At 43.3% G+C, this 24,115-nt stretch overlaps 1 protein-coding gene across 1 annotated transcript; it reads right to left on the bottom strand.

The window, feature by feature from the left end:
- Positions 1 to 12,209: 12,209 nt before the first annotated feature.
- LOC119307495 (wall-associated receptor kinase 4-like) lies at positions 12,210 to 19,299 on the bottom strand. Its single transcript, XM_037583571.1, has 3 exons — positions 18,353 to 19,299; positions 15,201 to 15,362; positions 12,210 to 13,492 (listed from the first exon to the last, which is right to left on the bottom strand). The coding sequence occupies exons 1-3, from the start codon at positions 19,266 to 19,268 to the stop codon at positions 12,501 to 12,503; spliced, it is 2,070 nt and encodes a 689-aa protein (XP_037439468.1). The 5' UTR covers positions 19,269 to 19,299; the 3' UTR covers positions 12,210 to 12,500.
- Positions 19,300 to 24,115: the final 4,816 nt, after the last annotated feature.

The following is a 24,115-nucleotide window of genomic DNA, read 5'->3' as shown; positions in this document are numbered from 1 at the left end:
CGTCATCTCGCATCCTACCGCCGGGCTCACCATGGTCTTCTTCAAAGACCTCTCCAGCGGTTCCTCCTTCGATGACGACTCCTTCACCACCCGGGTATGCCTCTCTTCTCTCTCTTGGGCTATGACTTGGAGTGAAGGATTTTTATGCGGTGGTCGATTTGAGTCATTTCTTCCTCTTGTAGCTCCCTAGGACCACCAGTTGTAACGAATGGAGCAGGGTGGCTAAAGATCTGTCTGCTTGTTGTCACCATCAATCTCCATGCGTGAAGCTAGTTGCGTTTGGATCTGTGGACAGTGGGGGGAAGTTTATGGCTTGTGCAGAGAAGGTTAGACCCTCTTTCGTTGTTACAAATCATTTGTTAGATGTGGTTCAGACACTGTCACGGTCCCAACCCATTCATACCACACCTTCCACCAAACGCATCCTAAGACAGGGTCACAGTTTGTACCTAGTATCTAAAAATGTTGCCATCTCCTCAGCGGTGCCATTAGAAAATTATTTGGCACTGCTTTTTTTAGTTCACTGCCCTATACATAGATGTTGGGGAACATAGTAATTTCAAAAAAATTCCTACGCACACGCAAGATCATGGTGATGCATAGCAACGAGAAGGAAGAGTGTTGTCCACGTACCCTCATAGACCGAAAGCAGAAGCGTTAGAACAATGCGGTTGATGTAGTCGTATGTCTTCACGATCCGACCGATCCAAGTACCGAACGTACGGCACCTCCGAGTTCAGCACACGTTCAGCTCGATGACGATCCCCGGACTCCGATCCAGCAGGGTGTCGCGGATGAGTTCCATCAGCACGACGGCGTGGTGACGATGATGATGTTCTACCGACGCAGGGCTTCGCCTAAGCACCGCAACGATATGACCGAGGTGGAATATGGTGGAGGGGGGCACCGCACACGGCTAAGGAACGATCACGAAGATCAACTTGTGTGTCATGGGGTGCCCCCTGCACCTGTATATAAAGGAGGGAGGAGAGGAGGTGCGGCCGGCCCTAGGGGTGCGCCTGGAGGAGTCCTACTCCCACCGGGAGTAGGACTCCCCCCTCTTGCCTTGTTGGAGAAAGAAGGGCGAAGGGGGAAAGAGGAAAGGGGGGCGCCGCCCCCCTTCCTTGTCCTATTCGGACTAGGAGGGAGGGGCGTGCGGCCTGCCCTGGCCGGCCCCCCTCTTCTCCCTTAGGGCCCATGTAGCCCAATAACCCCCGGGGGGGTTCCGGTAACCCCCCGGTACTCCGGCAAAATCCCGATTTCACCCGGAACGATTCCGATATCCAAATATAGGCTTCCAATATATCAATCTTTATGTCTCGACCATTTCGAGACTCCTCGTCATGTCCGTGATCACATCCGGGACTCTGAACAACCTTCAGAACATCAAAACTTATAAACTCATAATAAAATTGTCATCATAATGTTAAGCGTGCGGACCCTACGGGTTCGAGAACTATGTAGACATGACCTAGAACTGTTTCCGGCCAATAACCAATAGCGGAACCTGGATGCTCATATTAGCTCCTACATATTCTACGAAGATCTTTATCGGTCAAACCGCATAACAACATACGTTGTTCCCTTTGTCATCGGTATAGTTACTTGCCCGAGATTCGATCGTCGGTATCCAATACCTAGTTCAATCTCGTTACCGGCAAGTCTCTTTACTCGTTACGTAATGCATCATTCTGTAACTAACTCATTAGCTACATTACTTGCAAGGCTTATAATGATGTGCATTACCGAGAGGGCCCAGAGATACCTCTCCGACCATCGGAGTGACAAAACCTAATCTCGAAATACGCCAACTCAACATGTACCTTTGGAGACACCTGTAGAGCTCCTTTATAATCACCCAGTTACATTGTGATGTTTGGTAGCACACAAAGTGTCCCTTCGGTAAACGGGAGTTGCATAATCTCATAGTTATAGGAAGTTTGTATAAGTCATGAAGAAAGCAATAGCAACATACTAAACGATCAAGTGCTAAGCTAACAGAATGGGTCAAGTCAATCACATCATTCTCCTAATGATGTGATCCCGTTAATCAAATGACAACACATGTCTATGGTTAGGAACCATAACCATCTTTGATTAATGAGCTAGTCAAGTAGAGGCGTACTAGTGACATTACGTTTGTCTATGTATTCACACATGTATCATGTTTCCGGTTAATACAATTATAGCATGAATAATAAACATTTATCATGATATGAGGAAATAAATAATAACTTTATTATTGCCTCTAGGGCATATTTCCTTCAGTCTCCCACTTGCACTAGAGTCAATAATCTAGATTACACAGTAATGATTCTAACACCCATGGAGTCTTGGTGCTCATCATGTTTTGCTCATGGAAGAGGCTTAGTCAACGGATCTGCAACATTCAGATCCGTATGTATCTTGCAAATATCTATGTCTCTCACCTGGACTTGGTCCCGGATGGAATTGAAGCGTCTCTTGATGTGGTTGGTCCTCTTGTGAAATCTGGATTCCTTTGCCAAGGCAATTGCACCAGTATTGTCATAGAAGATCTTCATTGGTCCCGATGCACTAGGTATGACACCTAGATTGGAAATAAACTCCTTCATCTAGACTCCTTCATTTGCTGCTTCTGAAGCAGCTATGTACTCCGCTTTGCATGTAGATCCCGCCACGATGCTTTGTTTAGAACTGCACCAACTTACAGCCCCATCGCTTAATAAAAACACGTATCCGGTTTGCGATTTAGAATCATCCGGATCAGTGTCAAAGCTTGCATCGACGTAACCATTTACGACTAGCTCTTTGTCACCTCCATAAATGAGAAACATATCCTTAGTCCTTTTCAGGTATTTCAGGATGTTCTTGACCGCTGTCCAGTGATCCACTCCTGGATTACTTTGGTACCTACCTGCCAAGCTTATTGCTAAGCATACGTCAGGTCTGGTACACAGCATTGCATACATGATAGAGCCTATGGCTGAAGCATAGGGAACATCTTTCATTTTCTCTCTATCTTCTTCTGTTGTTGGGCATTGAGTCTGACTCAACTTCACACCTTATAATACAGGCAAGAACCCTTTCTTTGCCTGATCCATTTTGAACTTTTTCAAAACTTCATCAAGGTATGTGCTTTGTGAAAGTCCAATTAAGCGTCTTGATCTATCTCTATAGATCTTGATGCCCAATATGTAAGCAGCTTCACCGAGGTCTTTCATTGAAAAACTTTTATTCAAGTATCCCTTTATGATGTCCAGAAATTCTATATCATTTCCAATTAACAATATGTCATCTACATATAATATCAGAAATGCTACAGAGCTCCCACTCACTTTCTTGTAAATACAGGCTTCTCCAAAAGTCTGTATAAAACCATATGCTTTGATCACACTATGAAAGCGTTTATTCCAACTCCGAGATGCTTGCACCAGTCCATAAATGGATCGCTGGAGTTCGCATACTTTGTTAGCACCTTTTGGATCGAAAAAACCTTTTGGTTGCATCATATACAACTCTTCTTCCAGAAATCCATTCACGAATGCAGTTTTAACATCCATTTGCCAAATTTCATAATCATAAAATGCGGCAATTTCTAACATGGTTCGGACAGACGTAAGCATTGCTACGGGTGAGAAAGTATCATCGTAGTCAACCCCTTGAACTTGTCGAAAACCTTTCGCAACAAGTCGAGCTTTGTAGACAGTTACATTACCATCAGCGTCAGTCTTCTTCTTGAAGATCCATTTATTCTTGATGGCTTGCCAATCATCGGGCAAGTCAACCAAAGTCCATACTTTATTCTCATACATGGATCCCATCTCAGATTTCATGGCCTCAAGCCATTTCGCGGAATCTGGGCTCATCATCGCTTCCTCATAGTTCGTAGGTTCGCCATGGTCAAGTAACATAACTTATAGAATAGGATTACCGTAACACTCTGGTGCTGATCTTACTCTGGTAGACCTACGAGGTTCAGTAGTAACTTGATCTGAAGTTTCATGATCAATATCATTAGCTTCCTGATTGATTGGTGTAGCTGTCACAGGAACCGGTTCTTGTGATGAACTACTTTCCAACAAGGGAGCAGGTACAGTTACCTCATCAAGTTCTACTTTCCTCCCACTCACTTCTTTCGAGAGAAACTCCTTCTCTAGAAAGGATCCAAATTTAGCAACAAAAATCTTGCCCTCAGATTTATGATAGAAGGTGTACCCAATAGTCTCTTTTGGGTATCCTATGAAGACACATTTCTCCGATTTGGGTTCGAGCTTATCTGGTTGAAGTTTCTTCACATAAGCATCGCAGCCCCAAACTTTAAGAAATGACAACTTTGGTTTCTTGCCAAACCACAGTTCATAAGGCGTCGTCTCAACGGATTTTGATGGTGCACTATTTAACGTGAATACGGCCGTCTCTAAAGCATAACCCCAAGACGATAGCGGTAAATCAGTAAGAGACATCATAGATCGCACCATATCTAGTAAAGTATGATTATGACGTTCGGACAGACCATTTCGTTGTGGTGTTCTGGGTGGCGTGAGTTGCGAAACTATTCCGCATTATTTCAAATGTAAACCAAACTCGTAACTCAAATATTCTCCTCCACGATCAAATCGTAGAAATTTTATTTTCTTGTTACGATGATTTTCCACTTCACTCTGAAATTCTTTGAACTTTTCAAATGTTTCAGACTTCTGTTTCTTCTAGTAGATATACCCATATCTGCTCAAATCATCTGTGAAGGTGAGAAAATAACGATACCCACCGCGAGCTTCAATATTCATTGGACCACATACATCAGTATGTATGATTTCCAATAAATCAGTTGCTCGCTCCATAGTTCCGGAGAACGGCGTTTCAGTCATCTTGCCCATGAGGCACGGTTCGCAAGTACCAAGTGATTCATAATCTAGTGATTCCAAAAGTCCATCAGTATGGAGTTTCTTCATGCGCTTTACACCGATATGACATAAACGGCAGTGCCACAAATAAGTTGCACTATCATTATCAACTCTGCATCTTTTGGCTTCAACATTATGAATATGTGTATCACTACTTTCGAGATTCAATAAAAATAGACCACTCTTCAAGGGTGCATGACCATAAAAGATATTACTCATATAAATAGAACAACCATTATTCTTTGATTTAAATGAATAACCGTCTCGCATCAAACAAGATCCAGATATAATGTTCATGCTCAACGCTGGCACAAAATAACAATTATTTAGGTCTAAAACAAATCCCGATGGTAGATGTAGAGGTAGCATGCCGACCGCGAGCACATCGACTTTGGAACCATTTCCCACGCGCGTCGTCACCTCGTCCTTAGCCAATCTTCGCTTAATCCGTAGTCCTTGTTTCGAGTTGCAAATATTAGCAACAGAACCAGTATCAAATACCCAGGTGCTACTGCGAGCATTAGTAAGGTACACATCAATAACATGTATATCACATATACCTTTGTTCACTTTGCCATCCTTCTTATCCGCCAAATACTTGGGGCAGTTCCGCTTCCAGTGTCCAGTTTGCTTGTAGTAGAAGCACTCAGTCTCAGGCTTAGGTCCAGACTTGGGTTTCTTCTCTTGAGCAGCAACTTGTTTGCTGTTCTTCTTGAAGTTCCCCTTTTTCTTCCCTTTGCCCTTTTTATTGAAATTGGTGGTCTTATTGACCATCAACACTTGATGCTCCTTCTTGATTTCTACCTCCGCAGCCTTTAGCATTGCGAAGAGCTCGGGAATAGTCTTGTCCATCCCTTGCATGTTATAGTTCATCACGAAGCTCTTGTAGCTTGGTGGCAGTGATTGAAGAATTCTGTCAATGACACTATCATCAGGAAGATTAACTCCCAGTTGAATCAAGTGATTATTATACCCAGACATTTTCAGTATGTGTTCACTGACAGAACTATTCTCCTCCATCTTACAGCTATAGAACTTATTGGAGACGTCATATCTCTCAATCCGGGCATTTGCTTGAAATATTAACTTCAACTCCTGGAACATCTCATATGCTCCATGACATTCAAAACGTCATTGAAGACCCAGTTCCAAGCCGTAAAACATGGCACACTGAACTATCGAGTAGTCATCAGCTTTGCTCTGCCAGACGTTCTTAACATCATCAGTTGCATCTGCGGCAGGCCTGGCACCCAGCGGTGCTTCCAGGACGTTATTCTTCTGTGTAGCAATGAGGATAATCCTCAGGTTACGGACCCAGTACGTGTAATTGCTACCATCATCTTTCAACTTAGCTTTCTCAAGGAACGCATTAAAATTCAACGGAACAACAGCACGAGCCATCTATCTACAACAAACATAGACAAGCAAAATACTATCAGGTACTAAGTTCATGATAAATTTAAGTTCAATTAATCATATTACTTAAGAACTCCCACTTAGACAGACATCTCTCTAGTCATCTAAGTGATCACGTGATCCAAATCAACTAAACCATGTCCGATCATCACGTGATATGGAGTAGTTTCAATGGTGAACATCACTATGTTGATCATATCCACTATATGATTCACGTTCGACCTTTCGGTCTCCGTGTTCTGAGGCCATATCTGTATATGCTAGGCTCGTCAAGTTCAACCTGAGTATGCCGCGTGTGCAACTGTTTTGCACCCGTTGTATTTGAACGTAGAGCCTATCACACCCGATCATCACGTGGTGTCTTAACACGAAGAACTTTCGCAACGGTGCATACTCAGGGAGAACACTTCTTGATAATTAGTGAGGGATCATCTTAAAATGCTACCGTCAATCAAAGCAAGATAAGATGCATAAAGGATAAACATCACATGCAATCAATATAAGTGATATGATATGGCCATCATCATCTTCTGCTTGTGATCTCCATCTCCAAAGCACCGTCGTGATCACCATCGTCACCGGCGCGACACCTTGATCTCCATCGTAGCATCATTGTCGTTTATGCCATCTATTGCTTCTATGACTATCGCTACCGCTTAGTAATAAAGTAAAGCAATTACAGGGAGTTTGCATTTCATACAATGAAGCGACAACCATATGGCCCCTGCCAGTTGCCGATAACTTCGGTTACAGAACATGATCATCTCATACAATAAAATATAGCATCACATCTTGATCATATCACATCACAACATGCCCTGCAAAAACAAGTTAGACGTCCTCTACTTTGTTGTTGCAAATTTTACGTGGCTGCTACGGGCTGAGCAAGAACCATTCTTACCTACGCATCAAAACCACAACGATAGTTTGTCAAGTTAGTGTTGTTTTAACCTTCGCAAGGACCGGGCGTAGCCACACTCGGTTCAACTAAAGTGAGAGAGACAGACACCCACCAGTCACCTTTAAGCAACGAGTGCTCGTAGCGGTGAAACCAGTCTCGCGTAAGCGTACACGTAATGTCGGTCCGGGCCGCTTCATCTCAAAATACCGCTGAACCAAAGTATGACATGCTGGTAAGCAGTATGACTTGTATCGCCCACAACTCACTTGTGTTCCACTCGTGCATATGACATCTACGCATAAAACCTGGCTCTAATACCACTGTTGGGGAACGTAGTAATTTCAAAAAAATTCCTACGCACACGCAAGATCATGGTGATGCATAGCAACGAGAAGCGGAAGTGGTAGCGTTAGAACAACACGGTTGATGTAGTCATACGTCTTCACGATCCGACCGATCCAAGTACCGAACGTACGGCACCTCCGAGTTCAGCACACGTTCAGCTCGATGACGATCCCCAGACTCCGATCCAGCAGGGTGTCGGGGATGAGTTCCGTCAGCACGACAGCGTGGTGATGATGATGATGTTCTACCGACGCAGGGCTCCCCCTAAGCACCACAACGATATGACCGAGGTGGAATATGGTGGAGGGTGCACTGCACACGGCTAAGGAACGATCACGAAGATCGACTTGGGTGTCATGGGGTTGCCCCCTGCCCCCGTATATAAAGGAGGAAAGGGAGGTGCATCCGGCCCTAGGGGTGCGCCTGGAGGAGTCCTACTCCCACCGGGAGTAGGACTCCCCCCTCTTGCCTTGTTGGAGAAGGAAGGGGGAAGGGGGAAAGAGGAAAGGGGGTGCCGCCCCCTTCCTTGTCCTATTCGGACTAGGGGGGAGGGGCGCGCGGCCTGCCCTGGCCGGCCCTCCTCTTCTCCCTTAGGGCCCATGTAGGCCCAATAACCCCCCGGGGGGTTCCGGTAACCCCCTGGTACTCCGGTAAAATCCCAATTTCACGCGGAACGATTCCGATATCCAAATATAGGCTTCCAATATATCAATCTTTATGTCTCAACCATTTCGAGACTCCTCCTCATGTCCATGATCAGATCTGGGACTCCGAACAACCTTCGGTACATCAAAACTTATAAACTCATAATAAAATTGTCATCGTAACGTTAAGCGTGCGGACCCTACGGATTCGAGAACTATGTAGACATGACCTATAACTATTTCCGGTAAATAACCAATAGCAGAACCTGGATGCTCATATTGTCTCCTACGTATTCTACGAAGATCTTTATCGGTCAAACCGCATAACAACATACGTTGTTCCCTTTGTCATCGGTATGTTACTTGGCCGAGATTCGATCATCGGTATCCAATACCTAGTTCAATCTCGTTACCGGCAAGTCTATTTACTCGTTACGTAATGCATCAGTCCGTAACTAACTCATTAGCTACATTTCTTGCAAGGCTTATAGTGATGTGCATTACCGAGAGGGCCCAGAGATACCTCTCCGACAATCGGAGTGACAAAACCTAATCTCGAAATACGCCAACTCAACATGTACCTTTGGAGACACCTGTAGAGCTCCTTTATAATAACCCAGTTACGTTGTGACGTTTGGTAGCACACAAAGTGTTCCTCCGGTAAACGGGAGTTGCATAATCTCATAGTTATAGGAACTTTGTATTAGTCATGAAGAAAGCAATAGCAACATACTAAATGATCAAGTGCTAAGCTAACGGAATGGGTCAAGTCAATCACATCATTCTCCTAATGATGTGATCCTGTTAATCAAATTACAACACATGTCTATGGTTAGGAAACATAACCATCTTTGATTAATGAGCTAGTCAAGTAGAGGCATACTAGTGACATTAAGTTTGTCTATGTATTCACACATGTATCATGTTTCCGGTTAATACAATTATAGCATGAATAATAAACATTTATCATGATATGAGGAAATAAATAATAACTTTATTATTGCCTCTAGGGCATATTTCCTTCAATAGAAAGAAGTGCTTTTCCACCGGTATCAACACTTCAGCAGTTTGTGCAGCCAACTTTGGTCCACACATCCGAGCAGCCAAGCAATAAAATACTAAATCTTTATGGCACGAAGGAACTGGGCATCGGAGCAACTAGGTGCTCCAGAGTTCGGGTCCCTGATTTTTTTCCGCTACATCGGCTCGCCAGTGCAGGGCACCGGTGCGAGATGTAGCAACAGTTGTCTTTACACCGGTTTTGGCATACATAGTGGACGGCCTTAGTGCTATTAGTTCTATGTTACTAAATTTGTGCATGTACACACCTGTTAGTATCAATTTGCTATCATCCAAACACTGTCGCTATGCTATTCCAGTTATATTTACCTTCCTCATAAAATGTTCAATTTGTTATTTATAGTACATGAGTAAGAACTTGTAGTGTTGTTGTAGTTAATTATAGATTTTGATGTTTCAGAATTTGGTTGTTGTCTCAGTAGAAATTAATTCATTTGCACATTGATCTTTTTGAGAAGATATGTCATAATTAACCTGTTTCTTCAATTTTTCAAAATAAGTATTGGTGATTTTCTATGTTGCTATAAACCCATTTCCCCTACAATTTTTACTGATCTAGTTTTAAATATGATAGGATGAAGGAAAGTGTTCTTACTTGGAGTGGGTTGATCAAGAGTGGCCATAGTTTCTGAAGATCTGCCTAGCAAAGCTCTGGAGCATGTATGAGGAAGAGAACAAAGGTAGGCTTAGAGAAAGTGTTGTCAACACTGAAGAATATTTGAAGATGCGGGATAAAAAGAGGAAAGTGGAGAATGAGCTCAGATTTTTTAAGTGAGACTTTGTTAAGATGGTGTTGTCGAAGGAGGGGGCACTTTCCCAGTTGGCCAGTGCAAAACAGGTTCTTACTGAACTGAAAGCAGAGGTGGATAATACGAGCCTGGATGAACTTGATTAGGGTAATGAATATATTGTTCTAATATTGTTCTTATGAAGTTGAACTAGCTATATGCTATACTGTGCTGTTTTCAGGTAGCTATCGTACTGTGATGTTAAAATATATTTATGTGCCTGATATGAAATTGGCAAACAACTATTCGATATGAAATGTGAATTTGCATAATACTGGAGTTATTAATTGTAAACTAATAAACTTTCTAAATGTGTCATGGAACTTTGCAAAACGGTTCTAGTAGTAAAAGCGCTTGCAATGGATAGCCCAATGCCACACAGTTTTCTTCATCAAACCGTGTGTGATGTAGTTGATAAAAGCAAACAGTTAACCAAGACAGAGCGTGTGTGATAGTTACACCTATCACACACGAGCCTACATAAACCTGTGTGGGATGTACATACGAACAGAAACGTTTTCCCTGGATTGACTGTGTGGGATGTAGATACGAACAGAAATATTTTCCCTGGATTGACTGTGTGGGATGTACATATGAACGAAAACTTTTTCCCTGGATTGACTGTGTGGGATGTAGATACGAACAGAAACATTTTCCCTGGATTGACTGTGTGGGATGTACATAAGAACGGAAACATACTCCTTGGATTGATTGTGTGTGATATACATACGAACGGAAATGTTTTTCTGGGATTCACCGTGTGGGATGTACATACGAACGAAAACGATTGGGTTTCGATGCCTCACCCGATCGCACACGAGCTCATTTTGCCCCAGCCTGTGTGCCAGGAGGGGCCTATCCCCGACGGTTTTTGGGTCATGTGGGAAGGATCCCCCTATCGCCCACACTCACTTGGCGACTGTTCCAAATGCCGTCGCGGAAAGGGGTTAAAAACCGTTTTTATATCACCGACACGTACCAGTGGCAACTCGAAAGGAAGCAAGAAGTGTAGTTTTTGTACTCAGAGACAATTAAACATATCTTCTTTCAAAGCAAGTTTGCACGTTCTACATGGTCAGTCATCCAAATAGCGTGAAATTTGTATCCACCGACAAGTGTTGCTAATATATATGGCATTGGCTTGATGGAATACCAAATACTTTTAGTACGCTAATATGGGTGGGAGCGTCTACCTTACTATGGTCGCTTTGGCTATGTAGAAATGATTGTGTTTTTAATAACAAAATCTCTTCTCGTACGCAGGTTATTTACTGTTGTACGCACTAGCTTCGTACGTGGTCTACTCTGCACCGAACGGAGCATCAATTGTTGTTCAAGGCAGTGTGTATGCGGCTGGAGCAGGTGTCCAGAGAGGCCTTTACCCAACATGGGTGGCAGTATAATCTCTGGATAGGTCCACCTTCTCCGTCGACATAGGCATAGTTTCAGCCTCATATGGCTTCACTGTTGCCAATTTGTCATTTTGTATTCTTTGTCATATTGTTTGTTTGATGATTGTGTGCATCTCAGCTATGCAGAGACCAGGTGTCGCTCTTTATGCGTTGTATCTGCTCGATGCTACATTTTGAGTTAATAAAAGCGCTCTTTATTGGAGGGAAATCCTGTAAGAGGTTTTTTCTACTAGTGCATGCTATGCTCTCCATGAGATACCTACTTAATCTTAAGTACATAGTCACTTTCTTTAGCATCTTTATTCTCGAAAGGCAATGCTTGTTTATTTGCATGCCCATGTATCATTGTTTTCATGTCAAATTGATAGACTATTGTCATGAATCACTTTTATCTTGAGAGCGCAATACTTTATATCATTTGATCAAGATTATGTTGCGTAGGACTCAACATCAAAAATTATCTTGTTTTATCATCTACCTACTCAAGGAGGAGCAGGTATTAAGCTCGAGGATGTTGATACGTCACAAACATATACATAATTTTTGATGATTTCATGCTATTATCGTACCACTTTTACATATGGGTTAATATCCCTAACAAAGAGTTCCTCAACATTCTGGTACACTTAAGGACTTGGTTGCATATGGACATGTTTTTTCTTTGCGGATGTTATGGACATAGGCTTTCTCATACACAACTATCCATGCCTTTTTTGGTTCCACGATAACTTAAGAAATTAACACAATATATACATTCATGTTAAACAACCACAAATTACAAGAAAAACATACAAAATACAAAAAACAATTTATTCGGGCAAACAATTCCACATGTCCCATGTGTGGAAATATATATGATCTCTAAGGAAATCTACCATATGTGTGGAAATATATATGTACCATACTTCTTTCACAGTATTTTTATCTACGCAAAATAAGCGCACAAGCAAATAAATGCATAATACTTCCGTCATTCTGTAAAATTCATCAACTTACTGCGAAACCACATGATCATCCAGTTGATCATTCTATTGGGCATTAAACCTCTTAACCATGTCACGAAGACGCTCTGCAACATCTGTCATCTCCGGTCTCTCATTGACATCAAGATTTAGACATTGCATAATCATCTCTCCTAGATTATCAAGAATCTCTCGATCTACCTCTGCAAGTTCCTTGTCCACGAGCTCAATCACAGACTTGTCCTTCGTGTAAGCATCAAGAAAGTTCCTCAATAAGCTATTATTGTCAGAATGTGATGCCTTCTTCCTTGTAATGAGCTCCAAGAGCACAACTCCAAAACTATAGACATCACTCTTCTTGGTTAGTAATCCTGTTTGTAGAAGAACTGGATCCATATAACTCATGTCACCAATAACATTTCCAGTGTGTTGCATATCTGTAACAATTAACCTTGATATACCAAAGTCTGAGATCTTTGGTGTGAACTCGTCATTCAGAAGTATATTAGCTGGTTTAACATCACCATGGAGGATTGTGGTAGTGGTTTTTGAATGCATATAAGCTAGACCTTCCGCCGATTCAGCAGCAATTTTTAGACGTTTACACATATCGAGATGCATCCTGCTACCATTATGGAGAATGTCATGAAGGCTACCATTAGGTACAAACTCATAGACCAAGATTGGGACTTCAACTTGTAAGCAACAGCCTACGAGCTTCACAATGTTCCTGTGAATGACTCGAGACCGAATGATGATCTCATTTGCAAATTGACCCTTGTTTGCTGAGTTAACATTGATGGGCTCCTTCACTGCAACTAACTCGTTATTATCCCCAATGCACCCCTTGTAAACCTTACCAAAACCACCACTTCCAATAATGTTGCTACTTTTCTGAATTTTCCTGATATCTTCCTTTTTGAATAGCTTTATATTATTAAGCTTTTCCAATGTAGGTCCGCCATTCTTTTCAAAATGTTCTTTCATCTTTCTTTTCTCTTCAATAAGAAGCCAGAAGAAGACCATAATTACCATAACTAACAGGCCCCCTATTGCACCTATATAATGCAAAAAATATGTAAACAATATCATTAACAATGGATTATTGTCAAATAAATAAATTAAAATGTCAAAAATACTTGCAGTAATTCTTTTTGTTGGTGCTTGAATATATAAAAATGTAGCAAGGTTCTAATTTCAAAGTTCTCAATATTTGAATTGTGGTGGAACGTGTACTAAAAAATAGCTAGAGTACTACATGTCATCAAATTTGTGGGCATATTCAATTTGGAGGCGGAAGAAGAATAGGTGGAAAGGGGGGTCGGAGGAAGAGAATGAAATGGATCGGGACTTGGGAGTTTGAGACTCGGGAGGAATTGGTCACAGGGGATCGTTGTGGCTGATGGGGAGATTTATCTTTTTTTCGAAAAGGGGGATCTCCCCATCCGGGCTAGAGTAGGTTTAAATACAAACGGAGAGCTAGAAGTGGCCAAGTGGGCTTGGGATAGGTTTGGAGCCTAACATAGGAGTTCGGTGCTGACAATAGTAGTTGTCTATCACTGAAATACACCAACATTAAGGACATGTACAATGGTGCTATTCTAAGACAGTTACTTGGGCTAATTGAGGTGCAAAAAGAGAACCCGAAGAAAGAAAAACTTGCCTTCTCTTAACTAAGAGATGACCTCTTAATAACAATATCTCCCAACACATATTCAAACATATTTAGTTACTACAGATGTTCTAAGAGACAACCCATTATACATTGCATTTTAATTGTCATCTCCAGATTATAGTGGATTTAAGATAATACTATATTATTAGTTACCATACGTGCCCTAACAGGCCCATATTTCATCAAATTTTAGCGCATCGGTTTTTCAGTTAAATCAGGGTGATTCATCGACACGCCATTATCCTCTGTTGGCATGTTCTAGTGCAACACCGCTTGAGTGCTCTCCTCTGCATTCCCACTAAAGAAGTACTTCTTAATTTAGCAGGGTGTGTGCTAGGAGTTTTTAGGAGTCATCAAGGTTGTTTTTGTCCAAAAGAGGTTAACCCCCAGCCCTCTGCATCATTGTGATGCACATAACCCTACTTATAAGTCATTAAAGTTGTGAACAAGACAAGTTTATAAGGGTATGAGATCTCCCACCGCAAGGTGAGGACCTAGTAAAACAATATAGACAGGTATTTATCGCTAAAAGCTTTAGGTGGATATGCAACTTTAATTGCAAGAACGGCTGGGTCTTTGTAACCGCGGTTTTCTGACCAGAAGCTTCTATTTGAATCCGGAAACAAACCAATGTCCGGTTGTCACTAAAACATACTTTAGGTTTCCGCATTACTGTTTTGTGCGACTTCAGAATATATCATGTTCCTTGTGTTGGTTAGAATTGCCTAGATTCACATAGTTTAGTTTGCAAGTTAATCTCTAGGATTATTTTCTGAAAATCTCCTAGGTAGCTCTAGTCAATGTATTAATAGATCTGTTCTAGAAAACTTTGACCGTACGACTATATACAATAGAGATAGTTCCTCACCTTATTGCGTTAACAGTCAAAGTTATAGTCTAGATCATTTATGTTCAAAATGTTGTTGGTGATGGACGAATAAATGATATCCAGTCTGCACATGCATAAAGGCTGGAAGAGATATCGTTTGGATAACGTATTGCGATTCAACTCAGCAGAAGAAGAAGAAAATGTATTACCATTCAAATAACACATCACACTGTTTGGAGGTGAAGCGAAGGCACATACATACCTACAATGATCTTTGCGTTGGTTGGAAAATTCGGGCTGCATACTTCTTTGTACGGATCAGCACTGTGTGTATGTTTGGGGCATGTACATTCGTAAGAACCTTGTCTGTTCGTGCACACTCCCTTGCAAGAGTAGTGGTCAAGATGCTCACACTCATTTATATCTGCAATATTTTTTCAACTTTATTCGTTAGAACACAATACTAATACGACCGTGATTCAGCATATAGGGAGAAAAAGATAGTATTTTTTCATCCAAACTAGCGAGTGTTTCTTCTGTTAAATGGAAGTAGATTTCAAATGTCAAGGCATATTTAATCCAAGAAACTGGAAAACACATGAAGTGCAACAGAGGTTGTTTCGTTGCACCACAGAAAATGCAGAAAAACTTACTAAATTACTGGTGCATTCATAGTGTGTGCTTTTTTTTTTTAGTTTGACTCAATGACGTTTTTTCTTTAGAATTGCATGCAAAAGTTCAGACTCAAAAAGAAGCATGGAGATTTCTTTTGTTTCCGTGAGAACTATAGGGCTACGACAAATGGTGCAATTTACATCCATGTGGTGGTCAAGTAAGCATAAACATGCATAAAAATCTTTAGTTTTAAAATTAATCGGCAAAATGAAATGTTTTGAAGGACTGTAAAGAACTCATTTTTTTAACTTTTGGAAAATGGAGCAAAAAAAATTTAAAATGGAAAATGCAAGAAATGAAAAAATTAGTGGTATTATAGAAAAAAAAACTATGGAGTTTGATAAGGTCAAAAGTAGCTTATGAAAGTTCATAAAAAATATCATAAAAAGAGCACACACTATGTTCTTGAAGATCAAAAAAGTTCTAGAGACAGGCTAGATGTTGATAACTTGATGGCTATGTTCTTGAAAAGAAGAGACCGAACAGGAAAAGTTATTATATTAGAAGAAAAATATGTTATGGCAATTCTTTAAGCTTTTTAACGCATGTGCTAGATTAAAAAAAACTTACAGGTATGTACATGCATGAAGAGAAATTTACAGTATGGATGAAAACATTACAAGGAATCACCAGAAAAATCGAAAATATTTGCTCGTATGGGCTTGCTCAGCGACTAGTTGATCGATTTGGGCCTTAAAAAGCTGGCCAAATTCGAGCCCATTCACCCAAAAAAATAGCACACAGTTTTCGCTCTGTCCGTTGACACAGTTAAGTTTTCTTTTTCAGAAGAAATGCCAACAACAACAAAAAGACCCTAATTTCCATGATCTGAATTATGAAAAACTGCCATGCTAAACTTTAAGAACTGCCATGGTCAAAAAAGGAAAAAATGCCATGCCATTAAAAACTAAAGTGCCATCCTCTAAATAATAAAATAAAATGCCATTTTATTGACTATTAAAATGGCATACTCTTAAAAATAAAAACTGCCATGTTAATGATAAATAAATAATATTAATATTAAAATTGACATCCTCTTAATAATAAAAATACTATGTTGTTGATTACTAAATGAAATCTTGTAAATAAAAATTCCATATTATTGACTATTAAAATTGTCTTGCTCTTAATAATAAATCTTACTGATAATAAAATGTCATGCTTTTAGTAACAAAGCTGAAACCTATGAATAATAAAAATCCCATATTTTGATTGTTAAACGACCATCCTCCAAAAAATAAACATGCCCTTTTATTTGAGTATGAAAATATCAGGCTTTTAATAAATGAAAATTGTCGTGTTACTAATAACAACATACCATGCTCACGAAAAGATAAAACTATAGTAAAATAGGCCTATGAATTGCCATGCTACCTATAATAAAACTGCACATAGCAAGTTGAAGAATAGGGATTTTGGTTCTTTCAAAAATGAATAATAGAAGGTTTTTTTGGATTTTTTTAATAGAAAAACAAATTTAAAAACAGCTCACTCAATACATAAAAAAAAGATTTCAGCGAAACTGTTAACGAAACCTAGATTCATCCTAGTGGTTAGCGTTCTTGCTACTCCGGCTGGAGGTCGTATGTAAAAATAAAAGGACAACGCTAACGCCCACACGTGCGGTGTAAGTCAAACTCGCCAACACGCCCTATAACACACAGACTGCGCCATGTCACCGCGTGCGTGCATGTGGAAATCTTTTTGGATTTTTAGTTTTTAAAATGTTTTATCTATTAAATGAAAAATCCGAGTGAGGATCCGTTTTCACCATTAAATCTCTCCCGACGAGAGCTTTGAAACTAGATCATATATCAATATATTTCAACGAATTTTTTTGGGTTAAAAGTTGTCATGTCTATTGCACATGAATTGCCATGATGTTTACACTGAAGTTGTCATGATATATTTCAGCTATTTCCTTCTACATTTAAAAGTAAATTTTGACATATTATAAAATGGTGAATTAAGAAACTAGACTTGACATGAACTATAAAATAAAATTGCCATGATACATGCACTTAAAATTGCCATGGTTCATACAAAAAAAACTCATGGTCAAAGTGCTGGAATTGCCATCATCAAAAAACTAAAATTGCCATGCTCTACAAACTAAAATTGCCACATGGCAACTTTAGTTTTAGCACTATGGCAACTACAGTGTAAACATCATGACAATTTTTGGGTAAAATATTTTTTCGTCGAAACATATCAACATGGGGTCTACTTTTGGAGATCTCGTCGAGACGAATTTAACGGTGAGAACCGATTTTTAATTCGATTTTTTAATTAGAAGATAAAACATTTTATACCGAAAACCAAAAGGATTCCTGCTGATGTCGTCTGTTCATACGTGGCAAAATGAGTGGTAATGAACGCGTGTGGGCGATGTGCAAGATGCTACACGTGTGGGCGTTAGTTTTTTCGAAATAAAAAGGGAACGTACGCTTTGCACCAAGATCCGTGCGAAAAAAATAAAAAATGAAGCATTCATGTTGCGCCAAGATCTGTGCGACAGAAGGGAAGGCATTCGCCAAGGTTGTCATCCTAGCAAACGTTCGTCGGATAGCATTGCAAGAAATTGTGAAGTACTCCCTCTGTAAATTAACATAAGAGCGTTTAGATCACTATTTAGTGATCTAAACGCTTTTATATTAATTTACAGAGGGAGTACCATATTCAGATTCTAAATTCGATTTATCGGTCCTACTCGAGTCGCGTGTAGCAGGACGAACTTACCGGTACAACCATCAGCAATATAGGGGTTGCCCTCGTAGCCTCGGCGGCAGTTGCAGATGTATCCAGGACCATTGGTAGAGTTGAGGCAGAGACTGTTGGAGCTTATGCAGGCGTACCCCTCCTTCCTTGCCTCCTTGCAGGTGGGGCTGTCGCGGATGGCCCAGTCGAGGACCACCGGCATCTCCCAGCCCCAGGTGTTCTGGCGCAGTGCCCTCTTGAGGTCGGTGGTGTTGAAGGTGTAATGTTTTTTCTCCGCCACAAACGCATAATCGCAGGGGCTGAAGTTGACCTTGTCGGTGTGGTCGTAGCTCATGAAGGCCACCCAGTTGTCGGTGAGGTCCGGCGGAATGTCTACGTGGCAGCAGCCTACCCCGGAGCAGGCACCGTTCACCGCGCTCTGGGAGTTGTTGCAGTAGCAGAGGCAGCCGGTGAACTGGGCGTAAGACGTGCTTTCGCCGGAGCCCTGGTCCGGCTGGCTCGCGAGGTAGCCCGTGGTTTTGCAGCCCAGGACAAAGAGGTTGTTCTTGGCGTTGGAGATGCGGTACACGCCCCCTTTGTTGAACTCTAGGTTCCTGTAGTCTGACCTACTCGGCTTGCCGGAGGAGTCGTAGCACTGCCACACTACAGGCAGCCACACGCGGGCCTCAGCCGCCTGGATGGAGAAGTTGCCGATCTTAACGGGCTTTCCGTCGCCGCCGGTGGTGTGCAGTACCGGCTCACCGGCGTCACACATGACATGGAACCCAGCGCGGTAGTCGCCACCGCCGCCATCCTCCACGATGCCGAACGGGTAGGGGACATCCACGCCGCTGCAGCTGTGCGGGCCGTGGGTGACGTTCTTATGAGCGCGGGAACCACTCACTCTAACTATTCCTACTAGTGCAAGAACTAGCAGCAACTGAAATGTCCTCAACATCGCTACTCCCGGTCGATCGTGGCGCTCTCACTTTTCGATATGCAGTGATCTCACAACGACCCTTCAAGTGTTTAAATAGCTAAGGCGTTGCCCTGAACATGCATTCTCATCAACGTGTTGTGTCCATGAGGCATTGGCCCCATGGCTCCTTGTCTCGTGTAAACAAGTGAACTAACGAAAATGATGTTTTGAATAGTAAAGGTCTTCTTGACTTGGCTAAACATCATTTTGTTCTACTCCCTCCATCCCGCATTACTTATCTTAGACACGTTTTAGTGTTCCATACATTCGTATATAGATAAATTTAGGACAAGTAATTTGGGACCATGGTAATAATAAGTAGTGCCATGACGGCCCTGCCCGGTTTCCCGTCGAGGTTCCTCGACGGCGGATCGGGATCGGGGGTTTTTGAATCCTTCAAAATGGCGCGTGCGTTTCGAAGATGCAAGGGAGGCTGGGCGATGGATCACTGGTTTGATCTACTCGCATCCGTCTCGATGGACGATGATCAGAGATGAAGAAGGAGAAATTTTGGCCGGACGGCATCTGAGAACCGACGAGGAACTTGCTAGTGGTAAGCGTTTATTGATTGATATTTACCAAATCGAGGTTCTTGAGTGTGTGCATGTGCCTGCGGAATGCGGAGATCAACCTCTCGTTGTGGATCTTACGACGGAGGTGGACGGACCGAAGCCTACGCAGCGGTTTGGGGTTCGCTTCTGGATTCTTGCCAACGAGGAGGAAGACGATGATGATCGGCAGGCCACGTATGATCGGCCGCCACCTAAGCTTGACTTGGTAATGTCCGTCTCGCTGCCTAATCCTAATGAGGGCTGCAAATATTCTATTCCGCTCGGTCCTAGGGTTCCTTCGCAGAAGCCGAAAGTGAACCATGGATTGGACCGTTGCCAAAAGTGGCTCCGTCTGTTGTTACGCTGTCCCACTTTTTTCGTCCCGAGTGCTGGACGAGAGTAACTAGGCGAAAGAAGAAGGGAGGCCGAGTTGTGCCTCAGCGATCGCCGGCGGCGGCTGTTGTGCGTGATGTTCGGGCGGCAAGGATTGAATGTTTGAATTCGCTTTTAGGCCGAGACGGGCCACAAGTGAACGATGGCGTTGTGGGCTTGGTTAGTACTGGGCTTGAGGCCCAGGGGGCTGGCCAAGCCTGCGATCCATCTGGGAGGGGCGACGTGCATGAGGAGGCATCAGATCGGGAGCCGCTGCATGCACGTTCATTCTCTCCCTGCTGCCGCATCGCTGGTTCTAGGGTTCATCATCGCGGGAGTCGGGGGTTCCCTACTGCCTCCTCGCGCCGTGTCAACCTTGGAATCGTCCGGTTTGGAGACCGCCCGCCATCCGCGGTTCGTGCGGCTGCGATGCCACCCAAGCCTCCTCCATCAAGGGCCGCGCCGACGTCGAGGAATGCGTCGGGGGCTGCGGGCATGGCTTCGGCGCAGGCTGCGGACGCTGCCGCTCCGGTGCCCGTGCGGGCTGCGCCTCCGCCCAGGGTGGCTCCGCTGCCACCTAGGGCGGCGCCTCCTCCGCCCCCTGCGAGGGCCGCTCCACCGCCACCAAGGGTTGCCCCACCTCCGCCGCCCCCACCAAGGGCTGCGCCTCCGCCGTCGGCTAGGGCTGAGCCATCACCACCGCAACGACCGTGGCCGAGGCAGAGGGCGGGCGGCCGTGGTGGGACAGGCCAAGCCATGAATGGTCGTGGTACGGGTGCTTTCACGGGTGACAATCGCAACCCTCCGCGCGGTCAGTGGCGCGATGATGGATATAATGCATACGGTGATGGTCTGCATCAAGGTTCTTTGTCTACCGGAGGCGGCCGTGGCTATGCTTGGGTGGATCAAGGCAATGCCGGTAGGGGTTTCCAATGACCGCCTGGCAACTTTGTGGAGGGCGCGGTTTGCCCGAATAACCATCCTTTCCGGGGTCGTTTCCGCGGACGCCGTGGCGGCGCCCTCCTCTGCCGAGGCAGCCGACCACTGTTTCTGAGCAGTAGACGACCTCGCCGGAGGTGGCTGCTGTTGGATCGGCTCTACCGCAAGTGGCGGTGGAGACGGTTCAGGCCTTGGCCGCAGTTACATTGTCGGAGCCCATGCATACTGGAGATACTACTTCTGAACAAGGTACGGAGAAGTCCGAGGTTGAAAAGGTGTCCAAGTGGGCGGCTCAAAAGAAGAAGTTGACCTGTTTCCGTTGCGGTGAACCGGGTCACTTTCTGGTTGAATGCACTGCGGAGTTATGCGACTTGTGCTGGAAACCTAAGCATACAGCTTCAGAGTGTCCTCTTTTGTTGGGGCCTAAACCTTCTGTTAACATCTATGGGGTCTGCTGCTCGGAGTTGATGTTCTTCGAGTCTCCCTGTGTGGAACCTTTGACACCCGTGGTTGAAACCTCCTTCCCTGGTGTGGTGAAGGTGGTTCATGGACCTTTGACTGAGGCACAAATCATTCAGTAGTTGCGGGAGTTGGCACCGGGTAATTTTCAGTGGTCTTTGCTCAAGCTGACAGATCAGACTTACAAAGTGGATTTCCCGTCTAAGAAGGATCAGCTGAGAATCCTCAAGTTTGGTATGAGCAGGGTCACTGGTACTAGTTTTGTGCTGCAGTTTGATGAGTGGAAAAAGAAGGAGCCGCAGGGCACGCCGTTAACTCAGATTTGGGTTCATTTCTCCGAGGCGCCATCTGCTCCCTTGGATAGTTTTTTTGGTCACCTGGAGCCTGGGTTCTCTGATTGGTAAGACTGAACAGGTGGATATGCAGTTCACACGTGCTCATGGGATGGCACGTTTGCTTGTCAGTGTTGCTAACATTGAGTTCTTGCCGGATGTGGTGCCTTGGACGCATGAAGGCGTTCTGTATCAGCTGGATGTCGAGTATGAGGATACCAATCTTTTTCGGGAATTTGAGGACGATAATCCTATGGACACTTCCGAGGGAGGAGGTGCTTCGGGGAACCAGGATGACAGTGCTAAGAGTAATGACGATAAGGCCAAGGGGCCTTCGGGTCCGTCTAACTCTGCTGAGACTACTACTGAAAGGTCAACAGGTACTGTTCCGATGAGTACGTTGCAGCTTGGATCCTTGGGGGCTTTCTCGGCGCCTCCTAGGCTTTGGAGTGATCGAGTTGATCCGATGGACCCGGTGGTTGATACGTCTCCAACGTATCTATTTTTCCAAACACTTTTGCCCTTGTTTTGAACTCTAACTTGCATGATTTGAATGAAACTAACCCGGACTGACGCTGTTTTCAGCAGAACTGCCATGATGTTGTTTTATGTGTAGAAAAGAAAAGTTCTCGGAATGTCCTGAAAATCCACGGAGGCACTTTTTGGAAAATATAAAAAATACTGGCGAAAGAATCAAGACTAGGGGGCCCACACCCTGTCCAAGAGGGTGGGGGGCGCGCCCCCTCCCCCTGGGCGCGCCCCCAGTCTCGTGGGCCCCATGGACCTCCACCAACCTCAACTCCAACTCCATATATTCACGTTCGGGGAGAAAAAATCAAAGAGAAAGTTTCATCGCGTTTTATGATATGGAGCCGCCGCCAAGCCCTAATCTCTCTCGGGAGGGTTGATCTGGAGTCCGTTCGGGGCTCCGGAGAGGGGGATTCGTCGCCATCGTCATCATCAACCATCCTCCATCACCAATTTCATGATGCTCACCGCCGTGCATGAGTAATTCCATCGTAGGCTTGCTGGACGGTGATGGCTTGGATGAGATTTACCATGTAATCAAGTTAGTTTTATTAGGGTTTGATCCCTAGTATCCACTATGTTCTGAGATTGATGTTGCTATGACTTTGCTATGCTTAATGCTTGTCACTAGGGCCAAAGTGCCATGATTTCAGATCTGAACCTATTATGTTTTCATGAATATATGTGTGTTCTTGATACTATCTTGCAAGTCTATAGTCACCTATTGTGTGTTATGATCCGATAACCCTGAAGTGACAATAATCGGGATACTTCTCGGTGATGACCGTAGTTTGAGGAGTTCATGTATTCACTATGTGCTAATGCTTTGTTCCAGTTCTCTATTAAAAGGAGGCATTAATATCTCTTAGTTTCCACTAGGACCCCGCTGCCACGGGAGGGTAGGACAAAAGATGTCATGCAAGTTCTTTTCCATAAGCACGTATGACTATTTACGGAATACATGCCTACATTACATTGATAAACTGGAGCTAGTTCTGTGTCACCCTATGTTATAGCTATTACATGAGGCATTGCATCCGGCATAATTATCCATCACTGATCCATTGCCTGTGAGCTTTTCACATATTGTTCTTCGCTTATTTATTTTTCCGTTCCTACTGTTACAACTACTACAAAACCCAAAAACATTACTTTTGTTACCGTTACCTTTATTATCATACTACTTTGCTACTAAATACTTTCCTACAGATACTAAGTTATCCAGGTGTGGTTAAATTGACAACTCAGCTGCTAATACTCAAGAATATTCTTTGGCTCCCCTTGTGTCGAATCAATATATTTGGATTGAATACTTTACCCTTGAAAGCTGTTGCGATCCCCTACACTTGTGGGTTATCAAGACTAATTTCTGGTGCCGTTGCCGGGGAGCATAGCTCTATTATCTGAGTAATATTACCTTGTCTTCTGGCGCCGTTGCCAGGGAGCATAGCTCTATTATCGGAGATTGAAAATGTTTAGTGGCTCTCATATGCACGATTGTTTTTATACTTCAGATCCCATATTACCTTGTCTTCTCTTTTGAGTTGAATGCTTGCAGATTCCAGCTTAGTCCAATGCACGTGCACTCTTATTATTATACACATCGTTCGGTCGTGCAAGTGAAAGGCAATAATGACGATATATG

This window comes from Triticum dicoccoides, chromosome 5B (assembly GCF_002162155.2).
Source record: "Triticum dicoccoides isolate Atlit2015 ecotype Zavitan chromosome 5B, WEW_v2.0, whole genome shotgun sequence".
In the NCBI taxonomy this organism is placed as follows: Eukaryota; Viridiplantae; Streptophyta; class Magnoliopsida; order Poales; family Poaceae; genus Triticum; species Triticum dicoccoides.
This window is presented reverse-complemented; position numbering and strand designations above follow the sequence as displayed.

Bases quoted from the DNA above. Each gene is read 5' to 3' on its own strand.
- LOC119307495 (XM_037583571.1), bottom strand. From the start codon at position 19,268: ATGTTGAGGACATTTCAGTTGCTGCTAGTTCTTGCACTAGTAGGAATA. The intron at 15,363-18,352 runs GTAAGTTCGTCC...AAAATATTGCAG, and splicing joins TATTGCTGATGGTTGTACCG to ATATAAATGAGTGTGAGCAT. The intron at 13,493-15,200 runs GTATGTATGTGC...TGCATTATATAG, and splicing joins CAACGCAAAGATCATTGTAG to GTGCAATAGGGGGCCTGTTA.